We start from the raw sequence: 20,652 nt of genomic DNA, 5'->3' as shown, positions 1-20,652 counted from the left end.
TCAACAGGTATAAACCTAGATGTGCCGTTTTGCTAAATTACTGTTAACGTTATTAATAGTTATAACTTTTAATTTAATTATTATCATATGCAGTTAATTAGTTAAGGACTTTTGAATTTCTAACCAATAGAAATTCTAGAGTTGGAAGTTTTAAAACTTCTCTTATAACTCTAACAATCCCCAACAAGTTTTAAAACTTTTAAAAATAAAGATCATATATATAGAAAATATACGCAATTTTTTTAAAAATATCATAATGGGGCAACTGAATACTATGCAATGAGTGCAAGAGTCTTCTGAAGTTGAACTTGCACTTAGTGTCGATAGTTTTCATTTGAGGGTCCTGAGAGACTAGGTCTTGAACTCGGCCCTTGAGTCAAACTTTAACATATCATACACACAGTATTGACAATAAACTTGGTTTCACGGTTTAGCGCTATTATTGGCCATGTGCTTGTATCCTGATTCTCATGAGAATTATTAGAGAACAACCCAATTCTCATAGTCGTGGCCTCACGACGGCTCCCATTTAGGTGAGTCCTCCAAAGGTACATATGACAGATACCTTTCAAGAGTATGCTTGCCTCATGCTCATTCAGGGAAATGCCCTTCCTAACGTCACAATAAACAGCAAATGTCATAACGATAAGTAGGAAAGAATCTTCTTGAGAGACCTCCTAAATTAAGTGTTGTAAACGAGTCACGCAGTAGGGATTGTTTCTACCCATTGAACCTTCTTCATGGGATCTCCAATCACAAAAGATGGGTTACCTTCGAAGGTGACTTCCTTATGGGCTTAAACCCATCCCCCTCGACAAATCTAGGACTACGCTCCTAGACAGACCTTTAGTCAATGGGTCAGCTAAATTCTTTTCCGACATAATATATTCTAAGGAGATTATACTCTTATTCAACATGCTCCTCATATACTTATATCTTACTTGTATATGTCTATTCATTTTCTTATTTCTATGGGATTGTCTCATTAGATCAATAGTTTCCTTACAATCACAATGTATATTTATTGCTGGAATTGATTAATTAACTAATGGTAAATCTAATAAGAGACTTTTGATCCATTCAGCTTTAGTGCATGTTGTATCTAATTCTATAAGCTCAGATTCCATTATACTTCTACATATAATTGTTTCTTTTCTGGAACTCCATGATATTGCATCTCCTCCTAAGAGAAAGACATAGCCACTAGTGGATTTAACCTCTAAACTATCGGTAATCCAATTAGCGTCATTATATCCCTCTACCATCTCAAGAAAACTTTTATAACATAAAGAATTTTCAATGGTTCCTCTTAGGTATCTAAAGACTCGCTCTAAAGCTGTCCAATGTTCTGTACTCGGGTTATGAGTATATCTACTAAGTCTTCCCACAGCATATAAAATATCAGGCCTGGTTTTATTAGCTAAATATAGTAAAGATCCAATCATTTGTGAATATTTTAATTGGGAAACAAGATCACCACTATTTTTTTTCAAATGTACGTTAGGATCATAAGAAGTTGACATAGGTTTACTCTCAAAATAATTAAATTTTCTCAACGTCTTCTCAATTGTATTAGATTGACTTACAATAATTCATTCTAAAGTTTTCTCAATTTTCATTCCTAAGATCATATAAGCTTCTCCTAAATTTTTCATATCAAAACTCCTAGATAAGTATGTCTTAATGTCATTTACTATTTCCAAATTTGTTCCAAAAATTAATATGTCATCCACATAAAGACATAGTATCACATGATCTCCATTGCTCTCTTTATAGTATAAACATTTATCATGCTCATTTATTTTAAATCCATAATCCAAAATAACTTTATCAAAATTTTCATGCCACTGCTTAGGAACTTGTTTAAGACCATATAAAGATTTTACTAATCTACAGACCTTGTGTTCTTGTCCTTTTACAATATAACCTTCAGATTGTTCCATATAGATTTCTTCATCTAATTTTCCATTTAAAAATGCTGCCTTTACATCCATTTGATGAATTACTAAGTTGTGTATGGATGCTAAAACTATTAATATCCTAATAGTGGTAATACTAAATACAGGTGAGTAAGTATCAAAATAATCTATTCCTTTCTTTTGTGTAAATCCCTTAGCTACTAGTCTTGCCTTATACTTGTCTATACTTCCATCAGGTCTTAGCTTCTTTCTAAATACCCATTTACAACCAATGACTTTATTTTCAGGAGGCAAATCAGTCAGCACCCAAGTATTATTTGAATTATATATTCAAATTCACTATTTATAGCCTCCTTCCAAAAAGGAGCATTTATGGAAGACATGGCTTCTTTGTAGGTGTTTGGTTTTCCTTCTACTACAAATGTATAGAACCCTTCTCCAAAATTCTTTTCTATTTGGGGGTCTTTTACTTCTTCTAAGTTCAATTTGAGATTCAAGTTCATTTTCGGAAGATATACTAGAAGAAGGTTTCTCATAAGTAGAGTTTTATTGTTTATCAACTATATGGTATGGAATTCTTATTTTAAATGGAAAAATGTTTTCAAAAAATATCGCGTCTATAGACTCAATTATTGTATTATTTGATATTTCACTAATTTCAGAGTTAAAACACTAAAAATCTATTAGTACTACTATTTTGGGCATAACCTAAGCAAATAACATCTACTGTTTTAGGTCCGATTTTCTTTTTCTTATGTTCAGGTATAGCCACCTTTGTTAAACACCCCCACATTCTTAGGAATTTAATATTAGGTTTTCTTCCTTTCCAAATTTCATATGGGGTTTTTTCATTATCTCCAATAGTTACCATATTAAGTATCAAATATGCAGTGAGTATTGCTTCCCCAACAAGTTCTCGGATACACCAGAACTAGTTAACATAGCGTTTACCATGTCCAACAAAGTCTGATTTTTCCTTTCTGCCACATCATTAGATTGAGGTGAATAAGGGGTAGTAACTTCATATATAATTTCACTTTCTTCTCAGAATGTACCAAGAACATTCCATTGATACTCTCCTCCTCTATCGGACCTAAGTCTTTTAATTTTCCCCTCTAGTTGATTCTCCACTTCATTTTTGTACACTTTAAATCTTTCAAAACCCTCATCCTTTGTTTTAATTAGATATATATAAGAATATTTTGAACAATTATCTATGAATGTCACAAAGTACTTTTTGCCACCTTTAGTTGGAGGTCTATTTGAATCACATACATCACTGTGAATTAATTCTAAAAGTTAGATATTTCTTTTAATAGACTTAAAATGTTTTCTAGGTTGCTTTGCTTGAACACATACTTCACATTTTTGCTTCAAATCAACCTCAGTCATTGGAATTAAATTTAAATTCATTAATCTTTTAATTTTCTTCAAGTTTACATGTCCGAATCTTCCATGTCATACATCACAAGATACTACACTAAAAACTTGAAGAGAATTTTTATTAACTTCAGAAATTACATTCATCTTAAACAAACCTTCCGTAACATAACCTTTTCCAATAAAAATATTATTCTTAGTAATCACTATTCTATTAGACTCCATTACAACTTTATATCCTTGTTGTACTAAGGACTATCTACTAATAAGATTTCTTCTTATTTCAGGAACGTGTCACACATCCTTGAGAATCAAACTCTTTCCAGAAGTCATCTTTACCTCTATATCTCCAATTCTAAGTACACGTGCGACCGAGTCATTCCCTAGAGTTACACTTCCTCCACTTGAGTTCTGAAAAGTTTTAAAGCAATCACTATCAAAACATACATGTACATTAGCATCAGAATCTAACCACCAGTCTCTGTTGTGGTAAGTGTAATTAATAGTTGAATTGAGTTTATACCTTAGTGCATTTTCATTTGAATTTTCTTGATCCACTAACACATTAACTTGAGCTTTAGAACCTTTCTGATTTTGAAATGACTTATGTTTGGGCCTATACACTTCAGTTTTCTTGTAAAAGCAATCCCTCGCCTTGTGATTGATCCTCCCATAGACATAGCAATGTTTATCCTCACTGCCCTTAGTATTTTTAAATTTATTATCTCGATTATTCTAGACATTCTTATTAAAATGTTTGTGGTGGTTGTTATTTCTAGTAGTTCCCTTAAAGTTCCTCCCTTTAGGTCTAAAGTGATTCTTATTGCTATTAGAATTACTTGTATTTTCAACTAAGTTTACTTTAATTATCTTTTCTTTTTCACTTTGGACACTTGACTTCTGTTTTTCTTCAACCCTTAGTGAATTAATTACATGGGTCAACGTTAGATCTCCTTGTTTATGTTTAAGGGACTTAGCGAAATCAGACCAAGAGAGTGGTAATTTTTCAATAAGATAGGACACTCTAAAGTCCTCACTTAACTTAGTTTCTTTCCTTTCCACTTTCCTAAGTAGCTCTTGAAATTCATAGATTTGATCACTAACTCTTTTATTTTCCACCTTCTGATAGTTATTAATGTTTGAGACATTAAATCGCTCTACACCAGCATCTTCAATTCCATATTCTGCTTCCAAGGCATTCCAAAGGTCTTTAGCACTACTAGTGGTATGATAAACATCATAAAGGTGATCTGATAGTGCACTTAAAGTTCTATTGTGGCAATGAAATTCAATTTGTTCAAGAGTTAACCATGAGGACAACTCTAAGTTACCTAGAGATTCTCCTAAGGTAGATGTAAGTCCTAAGACAGTCAACCAATATTTAATTTGTTTTTGCCACCTTTGAAAATTCACACCACTAAACTTTTCTGGTTTAACAGTATTAGCCTCTTCCAATTTAGACATATTCATGTTTCCTCAAAAATACAAAGGGCAAATCAAGATATATAAATCTGTTAGAAACTAAAAGAAAGATGTCACTATATAATTCTATTTTTTTTTTTTAATAATATATTCCAATTCAAGTAACAGTGAAGCATACAATAATAAATTATTTGTATTCTAAACAGGACATACAATAAATTTGAAACAGGGTAGAAAATAATTAAACAAATTATTATTATTTAAAACAATACTGTTTAACTTTCAAAATGAGAGATTTTAGAAAAATAAATCAAAGCACAGTCTCTTTCTTATTTAAAATTACCAACAAAAAAAAAAAAAAAAAAAAAATTTAAATTGGAAACAATTCATGCAAACAGATAATAATTTATAAAGTGACAATCTCTTTGTATAAAGCAACGGTTCTATAAAGTAAGGATTCTATGAGTAACAATTCTATAAGGTAAGGATTCTATTAAAGTAACAATCTGTTTTCACACGATCTCTTTTTATAAAGTAATGATTTTATCAATATGCATATGCAAAGGTTATATGTAAACAATCAGATATATATACACACACACATGGCAACAATCATAAGCGAACAATCATATATATATATATATATATATTCACGGCAACAATCTAAACTAATTGGATAGGCAAACAGAATAGATAACCTAAATCAATTAATAATAAATTACCAAATTGAAATAATATTTCAAAGGCTTTAGATTGTTAGGGATATTGATTTACAGATTGTAAAATACTTCTACGTTTAGAATGGAAAAGATGTTTTCAAATAAGAAAATAATTATAATAAAATAATTAATCTTTAATAATAATTAAACAACAAATATAATTATATCAGAACAAAAAATAGATCAAAACAGAGAAAAATAGTTTTGGCTTGTTAGATGGAGAGGCATGCAATGCACTGTTCTAAAGCCTTTGAAGTCTCCCTTACGTGCAGGTAATTACGATTCACCAAAGACTCCAAGATATAACTTCAATTGTTCCCTATGCACACAATCACAGAGAAACTTTTACCAAGTTTTGATGTCATATTGCCTAGAGAAATAGAGAATATATATATAGTAGAAGTAGACTGAATGATTGCAGAGAGAGAATATAATTGCAGTAGTTTTTTTGATAGTAGAAAAGTATTTGTTTTATTAATCTCTCCGCTAATCAAAACCTACATATTAATAGACTTTATCACGTCTTTTCATCAACAGGTTTTTCTGATAGTAGAAAAGTATTTGTTTTATTAATCTCTCCGCTAATCAAAACCTACATATTAATAGACTTTATCACGTCTTTTCATCAACAGGTATAAACTTAGATGTACCGTTTGACTAAAGTATTATCTACAATTAATTAGTTAAGGACTTTTGAATTTTTAACCAATAGAAATTCTAAAGTTGGAAGTTTGAGAACTTCTCTTATAACTCTAACACACTTAGTGTTATATTCCGGTGGAAAAAACATGGTATTACCTACCAAAACTTAAAGCGTGTAATACAAACCTTTCGAGGCCAAACAAAAAGAAAAATGAAAAAAGTGTGTAATAATACATCAATAGTAGACCTGGTCGTGTAATTTAAAGCTTCTTGAAACATCACAAAATCGTTTACATGATGCCGAATTATTCTAAGATCATTTGGAGAAGAAAAGTCGAACCTAATTCCAAATGTTTGAAACATAGTTGCATTGACCAAACTACAATACTTGGTTTATACAGTAAAAATCCATGAAACTACAGTAGTATAGCACACCATTTACATATTTTTCTACGTAACATTTCAACTGCCAGTCGTTTCATGCAGATATCTAGCTCATATGTCTACATCAACACTAACACCCAATTAACTACCATTCACTTCTAAAACCCTATAAATGCATACAAAAACCACATAACATGGTATATAGATATATAACAGATTACTACATTTTAGAGAGAGAAAGAGAACAAAAACAAAAGGATCGATCATGATGGAAAGCTCAGACACCAACATAGCTCCTTTGCTTCTTAGGAACCTCATAATCTCTATATTTATGTTTGTAGACAAAATCCTTCTAAATTTAGCCGAAAACTACAAATTCCTACACTTCTTCCGTAAACTCCTCATCTCCTCTTTCTTCTTTTTGCTTCGCTTTCTTCTTTCTTTCTTCCCTAGCTTGAACCTCCCATTATTTGATCACAATTACGCTTTTAACCCTTCAAAAGGTGGTAATTACGTCCCGACCACCATCCACGGTGGCGGTAGTGGTGGTAGTGGTGGCAGTGGTGGTGACTCGGGTATTGCTCGAGCGCTCTCGCAGCTGTTATCAGTAGTCAACGAAGTTCCAGTCAGCTCTCGCAAATACGACGTCGTTCGGTCGTTGACTGATAGGCTCATTGACGAGAACCTCCGGGAGGGATCTGAACCGCTCCTGGAGATTAATCGTACGGTCCTTACGTCAGCTTTTTCAAGAACACTTGGCCAGCTTGAATCCGCCGTGACGGACCAACAATGCAAAGCCGGTAATAATGGAATTGAGGTCAGTAACGAAACAAGAGTTGTTCATTATTATATTTTGAAACGGGTTTTATGGGCGGTTCAATACTTTGGTGACGTGGTATGGACCCGGTTCGGGAAGTCGTGGGAGGAGCTCAGCCGGCCGGGGAGTTCAGCGGAGAAGCTGGCGGCGGAACTTCTATGGCTGGCTCGGAAGATGGCTGCTTGTGGGAATGGTGAGGAAGCCGTGTGTAGGTGGGCTTCGGCTTCGAGCTTGGGTTGGCTAGGGCTCTCGGCTGAGCCACCGCTTCAAGGGTCTTTGGTTAAGGTCTCAGGTATATTATCTTGTGGACTCGAACTATATGTGTTTGACTTGAAATTTGGAATATCTAATCAAATTGTTAAAATTCATGTGGGTGCCAGAAATTTGTTAACGTCAGCCTATGATTGACACACACACACACACACACACACACATATATATAAACAGAATCATTAATGCTTACGGTGACCAACGATTATAATTGGGAAAATGATGGAAATATCAATTGATTTTTTTATGCATTGATGGAATAATTATTGATATTTCTAAATTTGAATTCTAGATATGCATAGTAAGAGAAGAGAGATTACATTATTAAAAGTCACGATTTTTCAAAAGAGACATTGTTTTTAAGACCGAAGAAATATCATATTTAAGCGGACCTCAACGTAGGTTAAAAAATTATGTTGGCTTCCTCTATTAGGCATTTATTGGAGGTGTTAAGCCAACAACCAACTTAAATTGTGCATTTTAATTTGTTTAAAAATCAATTACTTTGTATGCTTGGGGCACCCTAGATCTACTTTGGTAAGAGAGAGTATTATTTTTTTCTTTTTAGTCTAACCAACATATTTTTATAGTTGAAAAGTGGAGTTAAATGTTAAAAGATAAGGACAACTTGATGCTTTGTAACTTAATTTTGGTGACATAAACCAATTTCTTCTTTTGCATGCTAATCATTACGTAGGGGTGGGAGAGGTCACAATACGACAATATACAGAAATCTTACTGTCATTTTAAATTTTGCGCAAAGTAAAATTCATTTTTTTAATCATTTATTTTGTCTCCTAAATTTGTAGCATTTTTATTCAAGCAAGCCCAAGATATGGGAGGAGACGAGGTTGAAGAAAGGGTGAAAGAGCAACAAAGACAAACGAAAATGAAGATGCTAATGTCATGGTTGCCATTGCTGTGCAGAGCAAGCAATGGCACTGATGCACAGGTGCTTAGCATTAGCGAAAGAGCCGAGCTAGAGACAGTATTAGAAGAGACCATAGAGACATTGGAGGAAGAAGAGCAAGAAAAGGTGCTCTCTCTATGGCTCCACCACTTCACCGGCTGCTCCTCCTCCGACTGGCCCAACCTCCACGCTTGCTATGCCCGCTGGTGCACTGCTTCGCGCAGGCTCTTGCTCCTTCAGTGAATATACGTTCGAATAAAAAACTATATATTAGATCAATGGCTCTCGATCAAACATTACTTGATGGTTTAGTCTAATCAAAATTTATATTTATTTTATTTTAATTTATTTATTTGGTAACATTTTTTAATTAAGTTTTTTTGATTGGACTGAACTGCATGGTCTACGACCATCTAACAAATTTTCATATTAAATTGTGTCCAAGATTATTTGAAAGATATGATATGGTCTAAACTTTGAAATTGATTATGTACTAATGCTATTTTCTTTGTAGGGCAAAATTTGCCCAATCTTTAAGTATGAGCTCTATCATTCATGGGTTCTATAAAAATGCCCCTTAAGTTGTTGTTGTTGTTTTTTTTTTTTTTTTAAACTAGGTGAAAAATTAAATGTGTTGTCATATTCATTGTGTTAATGCTCTTTTCCTTGTACCTAAAAAGGGTGACATTAATGTCAGACAATTAGTGTGCAGAATTTAATTTATACATTTGAGGTGGGAAGAAGTTATCTTTCACAATAATTATGTGACATATGCGCAGATGTTTTCATAGGTCAGGGATCAGTTCTTTCAGTAAATTTTGAAGTGACAGGTTTAGATTTTTTTTACCTTGTAAAATAAAATAAAATAAAATATGACACATGTAAAAGAGTAAGAATAGGCACGCCCACAAACTTAAACACGATAATTAGATACATTTATATGCTTTGACTAAATTTTTACTATTTATTCCATCATCCCTTAATTTGGTCAACATTTCAGGTATTTTGACCTCTTCTATTAAAATTATAAATGACATTATTTAGTGACTTAATTATTAAAATACTTAAATGTGTTCGTATTCGAGTTTCCTTCCCCTACTGTATGGACGAAAAATCCTTTGAGATTGAAGCTGATAAGATAGGAATGGTCCCGGAACATAGGAATGGTCCCGGAACATTCTAGCATTTATCCTTTATGTACGAGATTTCAAACATCATTTTAAGGTAAGGTTATAGGATGAAGTATATATGCTGTTCAAGGTTATTTGTGAGACAAAAGGGTGGGCCAACTTAATTACTATATTTGGAGGTTTAAATTTGTATTCATTTTGTAGTCTACTTTCTTGGGGTGCTGGCTCTTATTCTTTCAGTTTTTCTTTTGTAATTTTTGGTAGGTGAGCTTATTAATTTATTTATTTACTTTTTGACCAAGATTTCGGTGCCGGGCCTCTCCATAATCTATCATCGGGTATCGGGGATATACAGTCCCGTCCTACATGCACTAGGCAATTGTCGAGATATTTTTTAGAGATTGACCTCAATTGTTTAAAGTAGTTGAATCATGGTTCATTGTATCGTTCGATTCGTAATTTTTTTCAAGGATCTAATACTGTTTCACACCTCTATGAACCGATCAATTTAACTAATTTAGACTGATACTTATCCGAATTCATTACATCGCGACCGCAACTAATACCGCAACTCCGAACCATGAATTGAACTTATTTTAAAGTGCCAAAACCAACAACACTTTACATACTGGGCCACCTTGAATGGTCCTTGATATAAGTTGACCCTAAAACAAAAATTAGGAAGTCTTATAATATTTTGAATATTAATCAAAGTTTACAACAAGAAAAAAAAGACTATTTACTGAAAAAAGAAAAAGAAAAAAAAAAAAACTAACCAGAAAAAGAAAAAAAAGAAAAGGTATTTAGTGAGGAAGGGTAAAAGAATGAGAAAAAGTATGAGAAAAGAGAAGGATTGAAGTCTAACGTACTTTAAATGTTTGATTTTAGAAATATATTTATGAATTAATTTGAAATTATGTATAATTTTTTTTAATTATATAAATTTAAAATATTATCATTGATAGTGTATTTGTATTTATGTTATGTTTTGCTCCAATAATATTTATGAAGAACTTATTTTTGCTAATTCGTTCCAACAAAGAGTAGGTGCTGCATTCAAGCCAGCTGACCAGTAACGAATCAGGACATGATCTTGATCTCAATTATTGTATGTGTCAACAAACAAATGGACCAAATCTGTGCAATGCATTTATAGCGATTGTGATATATGTTAAATCTGTTTGTAGCGATTGAAAAATTACAAGGTGTTTTAATCATTGTTAAATCAATTAAGAAGACAAATATTCATTTTAATTGAAAATATAATCAACACTTTCTTCAAAAAAAGTAAACTACAAGTTAGATACACATAATAAAATCAAACGTGAAGCAAAGAGAAAGTAAGTAAAGTGAAACAAGGCTAGTTAAAAGTCTTGTATGAAAAACTAGGCACAAAAAGGTTGAGAAAATATTTATAAATTAGTAAAGAATCGAGATAGATTAACTAAAGACTTAAATCAAATTAGATGTATTAAGAATATAGATAACACAATATTAGTCAAAGAAAGTAATATATTAACTAAGTGAAATTATCTTCAAAATCTATTAAATGAGGAATACCATAGAGAATTAGATTGAAGGAAATTAACTTAACATTGGGCTATAAATAAAATCACTTGCTAGTTAGGAGGTAGATGATACTGAATAAGATGGGGAGTAAAAAGTAGTAGACACGATAATATACCATAGAGGCATGGAGAACATTCGGATACGTAAAAATTGAGTGGCTAATAAAATTATTTAACATCTTAAAATAAGGTATAAAGCCAAATGAGTGAAGAAAAAGTACGTTAGTACCAATTTAGAAGAATAAGGGGATATATACGTAATTGTGGTAATTATAGAGGAATTAAATTAATGAATTATTAAAATAATATATAAGAAAGGATAATAGAACAAAGACCAGGGAAAGGGACATTGTATCCGATAACCAATTCGGATTCATGCCGGGGAGATCAACAATGGAAGTTATGTACTTATTTATACAATTAGTTGAAGAATATTGGAATAAGCAATAATACCTACATATGATTTTTATAGATTTAAGAAAGAGCATAGGATTGGGTCCCAACATAGAAAATAATTTTTTTTTACAAATCATAGAAACTATCAAAGATGAGTATATGAATACAAAAAACAAAATTTCAAAGGGGTTGGTCTAGTTGAAAAAGATTTGAACGTTCCTGATGTCTCATGAAGTTTCATGTCTAAAGATTGATTTTGCTAAGTGCAAACAGTTTGTTGGAAGAGTGTGTGTGAGTACGAACTAGAAAAAAAAATAATAAAAAAAAAATGAAAGTTTTTTTTTTTTTTTGGGTTAAAAAGGTAAGTTTTATAAATAAGAAATATGGACAAGAAGCTAACAACAAAGCAGCCAATGAAAAGAGAACTTCCATGGCTTAGAACAGTACAAAACACCAATAACTTGTAGGGTCAGTAGAGCTAATACTAGTCTGAACCAAATAAGAGTTGCAACAGACGACTCTACTCATATCATGTGTAGTGACACTTGTATATTTTTTAAAAGCCTAGGATTACACCAAAGATTAGTGTTATGCTCGATATCTCCATTAGAAACGAAAGGATTGGGAATTACTCGAACGGAAACCAAGTATATTTAGTGCAAATTTAATAACTATTTGGACACTGATGATACAATGATGCACTTCAAAACTAAATGATAATCCAAAACAACCACTTTCTAACAGTGCCCATTGGTGAGAAAATTCGAAAGAGTATACTTAGATGGTTTAGATATATATTGGAGACCTGACGCAAGGGTCAAATAAGGAAACTAGACTAGATGTAATAGAAGGAAAGAGACAACATGGCGGCCAAAAATATCATGCGATGAGATTATTAAAAATGATTTTGACAGAGTTAAATATAGTAAGTGATTTAGCATGTAAAAGACAAGTTTGGAGAGAGAAATTCAGCACTTGACTCATTCATATTGGATTAAAACAATAATAATGATTTTTTGATAAGAGAAGAACGAATAAATATAAGAATGAAAGAAATATGCACAAAAGAACCAAGGCATCCCCTGGGATATATGAAGAGCAAAAGCTCATAGAGCTCAAAGGAAGCTAAGCAAATTAAAAACAAACAGCTAAAGGCTAGCCAAACAACAGAAACAAAAAAACAAACATAAAGCAGATAGAGGAAAGCAACTCTTAGGATTCGAGGCAATTAATCAACAGCTAGGAAGAGCCCATTCTTCAGCAAACCTCCTTTAATTTAAAAAATAAAACCGACTTGTTGATTGAGACATTGATTGGAACCACTGCGCTAATAAGCAATCAAAGGGAATCCCTGCAGTTCAAAGGAGAGCTATAAACGCCACATAATGGATATAATGCTTGAATATGATGCCAAATATGGGCAGAATAAATACAATGGATCTAAGAATTTGTACGTTAATAATGGATTCTTAGGCATTTTTGCAAAGAGAACAAGGATTTGGAAAGCAAAGATAAGACATGCTAATAAAAGTAATCAGGTTAATCAGGTTAACCCATTCTAGTGATGAAATAATAAAATTGACTTTACTGTTTAATTTAAATTACTGTAACATATTTAATTTTAAATTAACATACTTATAATTGTTATTTTAAATTTATGAATTTAACCTCTGCGGGATCCATTCTAATCGAAAGCAAACACTCACTGTTTAAGGCAAAATCAACCACGTGTGTAAAGAAATTTTAAATTGGTAATTTTAATTAACAATTATCAGCATTTTAAATTTAACATTAATAGTAGGGTTAATTTTTTCATTTCATCATGAAAATGGGATAACTTGATTACTTTTGTTAGTTCCTGAGATTTTATAATTCTATTAGAGGTTTTATGCATACGAATATATTTTTTTATAGTACATGAGATTTTATGATTTTAACTCTAAAAAAATTTAGAAAACATTACCATTTTAACTAAAATACATAGTAACGAGAGCATTTAATTCAAATAGAACATAATACAGCACACATATCAAAAAAGAAAAGAAAAGAAAAGAAAAGAAAAGAAAAGAAAAAGATAAATATGTAAATCAGAAATGAAAGCTACTAACAAAGGATATGGTCAAATGGTCTGCTCAACATCCAAAAAAAACTAGTGGGAATCTAATTCTATCAAAAACATGAAAAGATGGATGCAAGAATCCAGCATGAAGTAATGAGAATCTCATTGTCATTATTATTATTCTTTATTTAAGTCTCGTCACGCGAATATTTTATTTTTATTTTCTTTACAAGTCACCTTTCATATCATATTTAGGTCTTTAAAAAAATTTATGAAAAATTTAAAAATACTCCACTAAAATTTTTAATTAAGAAAATTATCTAATTTTTTCTTTCCTCTCTCTTTTATTCCTCAGCTTTGATTCCTTGTAAAAACATTACATTCAAACCCTAATATTTTCTACCTCTAAGGTTCTGTAATATATATATATATTTTTCTCTCTCTCTCTCTCTCTTAAAATTCTTCTTTTTACACTCATGTATGATGAATGCACTGTAACTTTTTTTATTTTTATTTTTTCACTTCTTCTTATTTAAATTTATTGTATTTTATTTGCTTAATGTTTGTATTTTATATTTTTAATTTTTTTTTTTTTTACTATATATTTTTTTAAAATAGTGGCATACTATTTAAATCTTATTTAATGCACCATAATTTCACTTCTATATTTTGAATTACTGTTTCATTATTAGTAGTCATGTTAAAAAAAAAAAAAAAAAAAAAAAAAAAAAACGTCACATGAAATATAATCTTGACTCTTCCTTCAGTCGTCACCAGGTGGCCCGGAGCTCTGAAGCTTCAATTGAAAATCACCATATTGGTGGCTAACAGAATCTGTAACGATCCACTCAATCTGATGTCTCTGAACATCTATATTACGTTGTCACGCAACGGTTCAACTGAGCCACCTCAAAGAAAGCGGGCACTTCTTTGTGGAGTACCCCCATTCGTCTCTTCTGCTGGTAATTCCGTTCTTTCTTTTATGACCATACATATATATAGATACATATATACACACATCCGAGTTAGCTCACACTTCACTTATAAGTTGAATTTGTTTCCTCTGCAATTCTTACAACTCTAAGTGCGTTTTTTCTAATTATCTCTCTGATTGAGCAAAGTTAGATACATTAACATTGATGTTACAAATTTTATTTTAGAGTATATTGGTCAGAATTGTTAAGAGCCAGAAAGTTCTGCGAAGAATTAATTTTCATCTATTGGATCCATTGCCTCTAGTTTTGTCTTTTTAATATGAGCTAATAACTATATGATATATTATTATTATAGCACAAATTGACTGCCACCATTGGAAATATATACTACCTTTTGTTAGGAATATTTTAATAACAATTATAATTAATTATTTATGATGATTTTCATTATGAAAATTATGGTGATTTCTATTAACATCATTGTTACAAAAAAAGGAGTTACTCTCTCAATCTTATAAATGGAGGTCTCTAGTACACTTCTCGAATAGGGTAAGCCTACTTACAATTATCTTTGTAAAACTCATATATATATATATATATAGTTGACTCTCTTTTCTCAACTCGTGATGTACATATATATCTTTATATGTCTCTATTTGATGCTTGTGGATAACGAGATATCGACATGGTTATATTTTGCTCTTTCAAACTTGTCTCGAGGGGACAATCTAAAAGCATTTGGGTTGTATCTTTGAGTTGGTACTATTCTAAATACTCACATGCGGAGGGGAAGTATCGACTCAAGAACAGTGCCTAACACGCCATCTTCATTTCAAAGTCCAATTTTCTTAAATTTTTTCAATATATATATATATATGGCATTCAAATTTTACTTATTGAAATTATGCTATTGTTGTATAAATTGTAAACATACCCAATCCAAACCACTACTAACCAAATCATACTTTGTTTCCTTTGCATTCATCACATTCCAGCCAAGAAATGGAGCAAGCTGAAGATATTCGAATCAAAATCCTTCCGCCCTCTGGTGCCCCAGAAGGAGGCTGCAGGAAAACCATTGGCAAAGGGAATGCAGAAGACTTTCTCAAAAGCCTCCACGCTAGCGAACTTTCTCCCCACCGGAACCCTCCTCATATTCGAAACAGTCCTCCCCTCAGTGTACCACAATGGCAGTTGCACTCAAACTAGCACTATGATGACCATTGCCCTGTTAGGCCTATGTTCCCTCTCCTGCTTTTTCTTTCACTTCACGGATAGTTTTCATGGATCAGACGGTGAAGCCTATTACGGTTGTGTGACTCCTAAGGGTCTGAAACTGTTCAATATTGGTAATGAAGTGGTAGTGCCCGATCACCGCAAGTTTTATCTTGGTTTTAGGGAGTTTGTGCATGCCATCATGTCTGTGATGGTGTTTATGGCTTTCGCGTTTTCGGATCATCGAGTCACTGATTGTGTGTTTCCGGGGTTTGAGAAGGAGATGTATGAGATGATGGAGAGTTTTCCATGGATGATTGGTTTTGTTTGTAGTAGTTTGTTTTTTGTATTACCTGCTGCTCGATCCGGTATGGTGCGTGCCTACAAGATTTAAGTTATTATTATTTGAGTTTGATCCTTGAGACGTAGATTTATTAAGAATACAGTGTCTTGTGGATTATATCCACTGCTTATTGATTGGAAAAAGAAAATTGTAAACCTTATTATTGTGTAATAAAATATTCAAATTGCATAACACCTTTCAATTGGCATTCCGGTTAAAATACAATGCAATACAACACTAGCTTGTTACTTTTTTTCTTTTTTTTTTTTTTTTGTTTTTTTTGTTTTTTTTTCCGAAAAGTTACTAGCTTGTTACTTCTTGTGACAATAAAATTGAACGCGCAGAAGAGAATCTAATTCCAACAAAGAGTGCACACTTGCTTAAAGTCTTCCATCATATAATGGATTTTTCCTTGTTGTCTCCCAAAAGGAGAAGAATCCTTCAAAGTTTGAGGAAATGGAGCCCAAGGCTCATATGGCTCCTCTAATGGAGAGGATGATGATGATGATGGAATGTCCTTCTTTTCATGATCACTTTCTTTCGGTGAAGTAGGAATGGATTTTAGAATGGATAGCGGACAATCATTTGGTTGCATCGGATCACTCACTTCACTTAGGAATTTGACCTTGTTGTCAACTACTCTACTACTTCTTAAGGTGGTTATGGCTTGGACTTGTTCATGGTTGGAAAATCCCGGTGTAGTATTTGATTCCACCCTTTTGGTTTTGGCTTGGGTTGACTAGGCAAAATTTTTTTTTCCCTTGCGTTCATAGAATTTGTAATTTGCTAGATTTGGGATTCAAGTTTTGTGATTGATTGGGAATGGAAGTGAAGTAATTGAGTGTTCGCCTCAAGGTTACCCAAAGTGCCCAAAACCTTCTCCTTAAAGGCGGAGTTCCTTTGAGGTGTTTGAGATGCATGAGAGTTGGAGCTTCATGACTTGGAGTAGAAGAGTGATTCACATTTTGATGAGAGTAAGGTGGAGGATGATAAACATGAGCTTGAGAATTTTGAAGATAGGGAGGAACATACTTTCCTTGAGGAGGGTTTGCACTCACTCCTTGATTTCTTCTAGAGAAATTCGGATGATCTCTCCATCCGAGATTGTAAGTATTGGAGTAAGGATTATGCACCGGACGAGTAAAAGTAGCATTAGCTTGCTTTTGAGGCTCATTCGGTGTAGCATGTCCATGAGGACAATTGGAAGTGTTATGGCTTGAGCTTGAACAAACCATGCATGTTTCATTTTGAGCTAGGGGAGGAGAGGATAATTAACTTGCCGAATTTTGACTCGAAAAGGAATTGATCAAACCTTTAAGTAAGATTCTTAACCTCGGCGGCAATCTCCATAGAATTATCTACGTGACATGGATTTTCAGTTTTCTCTCCCCCTAGGTTTAGAAACATGACCTAATAGAAAAGATGTAGAATAGTGTTTGAAGTTTTCACTCATGCTCTCAAAATGATTCCAAAGATCATCTTCATGCTCAAGCAAAAATGTGCCTCCACATGAAGCATCCACAATTTTCTTATGAGTGTCAGATAAGCTTTAATAGAAACATTGGACAAGTTGTCACTTTGGAAGGTCTTGATGTGGACACTTCTGTAGCAAATCGTTCAATATTTCCTAAGCTTCATGTAATGGCTCTTCATCACCTTGAGAAAATCCTCAAATAGCTGTTCTCATTTGATTGGTCTTACTCGTGGGGTAATACTTCTTATGGAATTCTTGTTGCATTTGAGCCCAAGAAGTTATGGTATTAGCCCCTAAGTTGTTGAACCAATATTTTGCCTTATCTCGAAGAGGGAAAGGGAAAAGCTTCATTCTTGATTTCTTCTAGAGAAATTCGGATGATCTCCCCATTCGGGATTATAAGTATTGGAGTAAGGATTATGCACCGGACGAGTAAAAGTAGCCTTAGCTTGCTCTTGAGGCTCATTCGGTGTAGCATGTCCATGAGGACAATTGGAAGTGTTATGGCTTGAGCTTGAACAAACCATGCATGTTTCATTTTGAGCTCGGGGAGGAGAGGATAATTAACTTGCTGAATTTTGACTCGAAAAGGAATTAATCAAACATTTGAGTAAGATTCTTAACCTCGGTGACAATCTCCATAGAATTATCTACATGACATGGACTTTCAGTTTTCACTCCCCCCAGGTTTAGAAACACGACCTAACAGAGAAGATGTAGAACGGTGCATGGAGTTTTCACTCATGCTCTCAAAATGATTCCAAAGATCATCTTCATGCTCAAGCAAAAATGTGCCTCCACATGAAGCATCCACAATTTTCTTATGAGTGTCGGATAAGCTTTAATAGAAACATTGGACAAGTTGCCACTTTGGAAAGTCTTGATGTGGACACTTCTGTAGCAAATCGTTCAATATTTCCTAAGCTTCATGTAATGGCTCTTCATCACCTTGAGAAAATCCTCGAATAGCTATTCTTATTTGATTGGTCTTACTCGTGGGGTAATACTTCTTAAGGAATTCTTGTTGCATTTGAGCCCAAGAAGTGATGGTATTAGCCCCCAAGTTGTTGAACCAATATTTTGACTTATCTCGAAGAGAGAAAGGGAAAAGCTTCATTCTTGATTTCTTCAAGAGAAATTCGGATGATCTCTCTATCCGGGATTGTAAGTATTGGAGTAAGGATTATGCACCGGACAAGTAAAAGTAGCATTAACTTGCTCTTGAGGCTCATTCGGTGTAGCATGTCCATGAGGACAATTGGAAGTGTTATGGCTTGAGCTTGAACAAACCATGCATGTTTCATTTTGAGCTCGGGGAGGAGAGGATAATTAACTTGCCGAATTTTGACTCGAAAAGGAATTGATCAAACCTTTGAGTAAGATTCTTAACCTCGGCGGCAATCTCCATAGAATTATCTACGTGACATGGATTTTCAGTTTTCTCTCCCCTAGGTTTAGAAACACGACTTAACAGAGAAGATGTAGAATGGTGTATGGAGTTTTCACTCATGCTCTTAAAATGATTCCAAAGATCATCTTCATGCCCAAGCAAAAATGTGCCTCCACATGAAGCATCCACAATTTTCTTATGAGTGTCGGATAAGCTTTAATAGAAACATTGGACAAGTTGTCACTTTGGATGGTCTTGATGTTGACACTTCTGTAGCAAATCGTTTAATATTTCCTAAGCTTCATATAATGGCTCTTCATCACCTTGAGAAAATCCTCGAATAGCTGTTCTCATTTGATTGGTCTTACTCGTAGGGTAATACTTCTTAAGGAACTCTTGTTGCATTTGAGCCCAAGAAGTGATGGTATTAGCCCCCAAGTTATTGAACCAATATTTTATCTTATCTTGAAGAGAGAAAGGGAAAAGCTTTGTACACACAAATTTTGTAAGTCTGCAATAGAAACAAAATATAGAGCAAAATAGAATTTTATTAATTTATGAATGTGGAGTACAGTCCTTTGTAATATCTTTTACAAAAAAAGAATGGTCCTCTGATTCGATCTCCTTGTTTTTTGTTGGTTGGATCCAAGGGCTGCACGAGCTTGTTCTTGAATCACTGTGGAATTTGATGAAGAACGGCACGTTGTTGGATGTGCTTGATGTTCTTCGCTTTTGGGTTTTGATTCTGAATTTGTGTCTGAATTATGAGTCTCTGAACTTCTGAATTCTGAATTTGTGTCTGAATTTGTAGACTTCTGAATTCTGAATCCTCTCCCCTTTTTTTCTTCCTCCAAGCCTCTATTTATAGGCTTCTTGGATTAATAGGATGATGACACGTGTCATCTCCTGATAAGGATAAAACTATAACTGGGTCGGGCCGGTTATATTGTGATATTTATCCTTAAAGATAATTATTCAAAATATATTTTATTAGGAATAATTATCGTTTCATTTAATTATCTGGGCTGGGCTAATTAAATAATTTAAGTGGACCAAGCCTGGTAAATTAAATAATTTATTTAAACATTAGGCCTATATTTAACGGGTCCATTCGTTAAAATCAAAGCCCACTAAATTTTAGTGTCTACAAATTGCCCCCACTTCAAGTTTCAATTTTGACAAGACTTGTCTCTTTTTCCAAGTGGGACTTGAAGTTTCTTTTTTTTTTTTTTTTTTTTTCATCTTAATTGTACTTTCCTATTTAAATTGAATTGTCCAAATCCCAATACAACTTGGAGGTATCTTGTTGCCTATATATACCCTCAATATTGTCGGGTTTGATATCAATTCCAAAAATCTCTGAAGACTTGTCAGATCACAAATAATTGGTACGTGTGTTTCTTCTTCTCTTTTTTTTCTTTTTTTTTTTTTTTTTTTTTTCTTTGCAGGGCTTGATTGGGTATAACAACTTGATTTGTGTCAACCGTAGCAGAAATTGAATCCTCCTTCTAGACAACACCGATTTGAGCTTTGGTATCCATCATGGTGGTGTTCAAGTGTTTCGCAAAGCAAAAGCTGACTATCTTAGAGAGCAAAAATAGTCAACGAGTCCAAGGAACGACATTAAGTGTATATGACTCACTTTTTGGTCGCAATGCTATTCAAGTGCCTGATTCTAA

At 33.2% G+C, this 20,652-nt stretch overlaps 2 protein-coding genes across 2 annotated transcripts; both read left to right on the top strand.

Annotated features, from left to right (window-relative positions):
- Positions 1-6,683: 6,683 nt before the first annotated feature.
- LOC132300306 (uncharacterized) lies at positions 6,684-8,945 on the top strand. The gene is made up of 2 exons (XM_059797331.1): positions 6,684-7,575; positions 8,363-8,945. Exons 1-2 carry the CDS (start codon positions 6,732-6,734, stop codon positions 8,704-8,706), a joined length of 1,188 nt encoding a protein of 395 aa, XP_059653314.1. The 5' UTR covers positions 6,684-6,731; the 3' UTR covers positions 8,707-8,945.
- Positions 8,946-14,058: 5,113 nt separating this feature from the next.
- Positions 14,059-16,614, top strand: LOC132298747 (protein DMP8-like). Its single transcript, XM_059795119.1, has 2 exons — positions 14,059-14,578; positions 15,547-16,614. Exons 1-2 carry the CDS (start codon positions 14,473-14,475, stop codon positions 16,158-16,160), a joined length of 720 nt encoding a protein of 239 aa, XP_059651102.1. The 5' UTR covers positions 14,059-14,472; the 3' UTR covers positions 16,161-16,614.
- The last annotated feature ends 4,038 nt before the right edge of the window (positions 16,615-20,652 follow it).

The sequence above is a fragment of the Cornus florida genome, unplaced genomic scaffold, assembly GCF_030987335.1.
Source record: "Cornus florida cultivar Cherokee Brave unplaced genomic scaffold, ASM3098733v1 CherokeeBrave_3.0.0_Hap2_Chr03, whole genome shotgun sequence".
Lineage (NCBI taxonomy): Eukaryota > Viridiplantae > Streptophyta > Magnoliopsida > Cornales > Cornaceae > Cornus > Cornus florida.
This window is presented reverse-complemented; position numbering and strand designations above follow the sequence as displayed.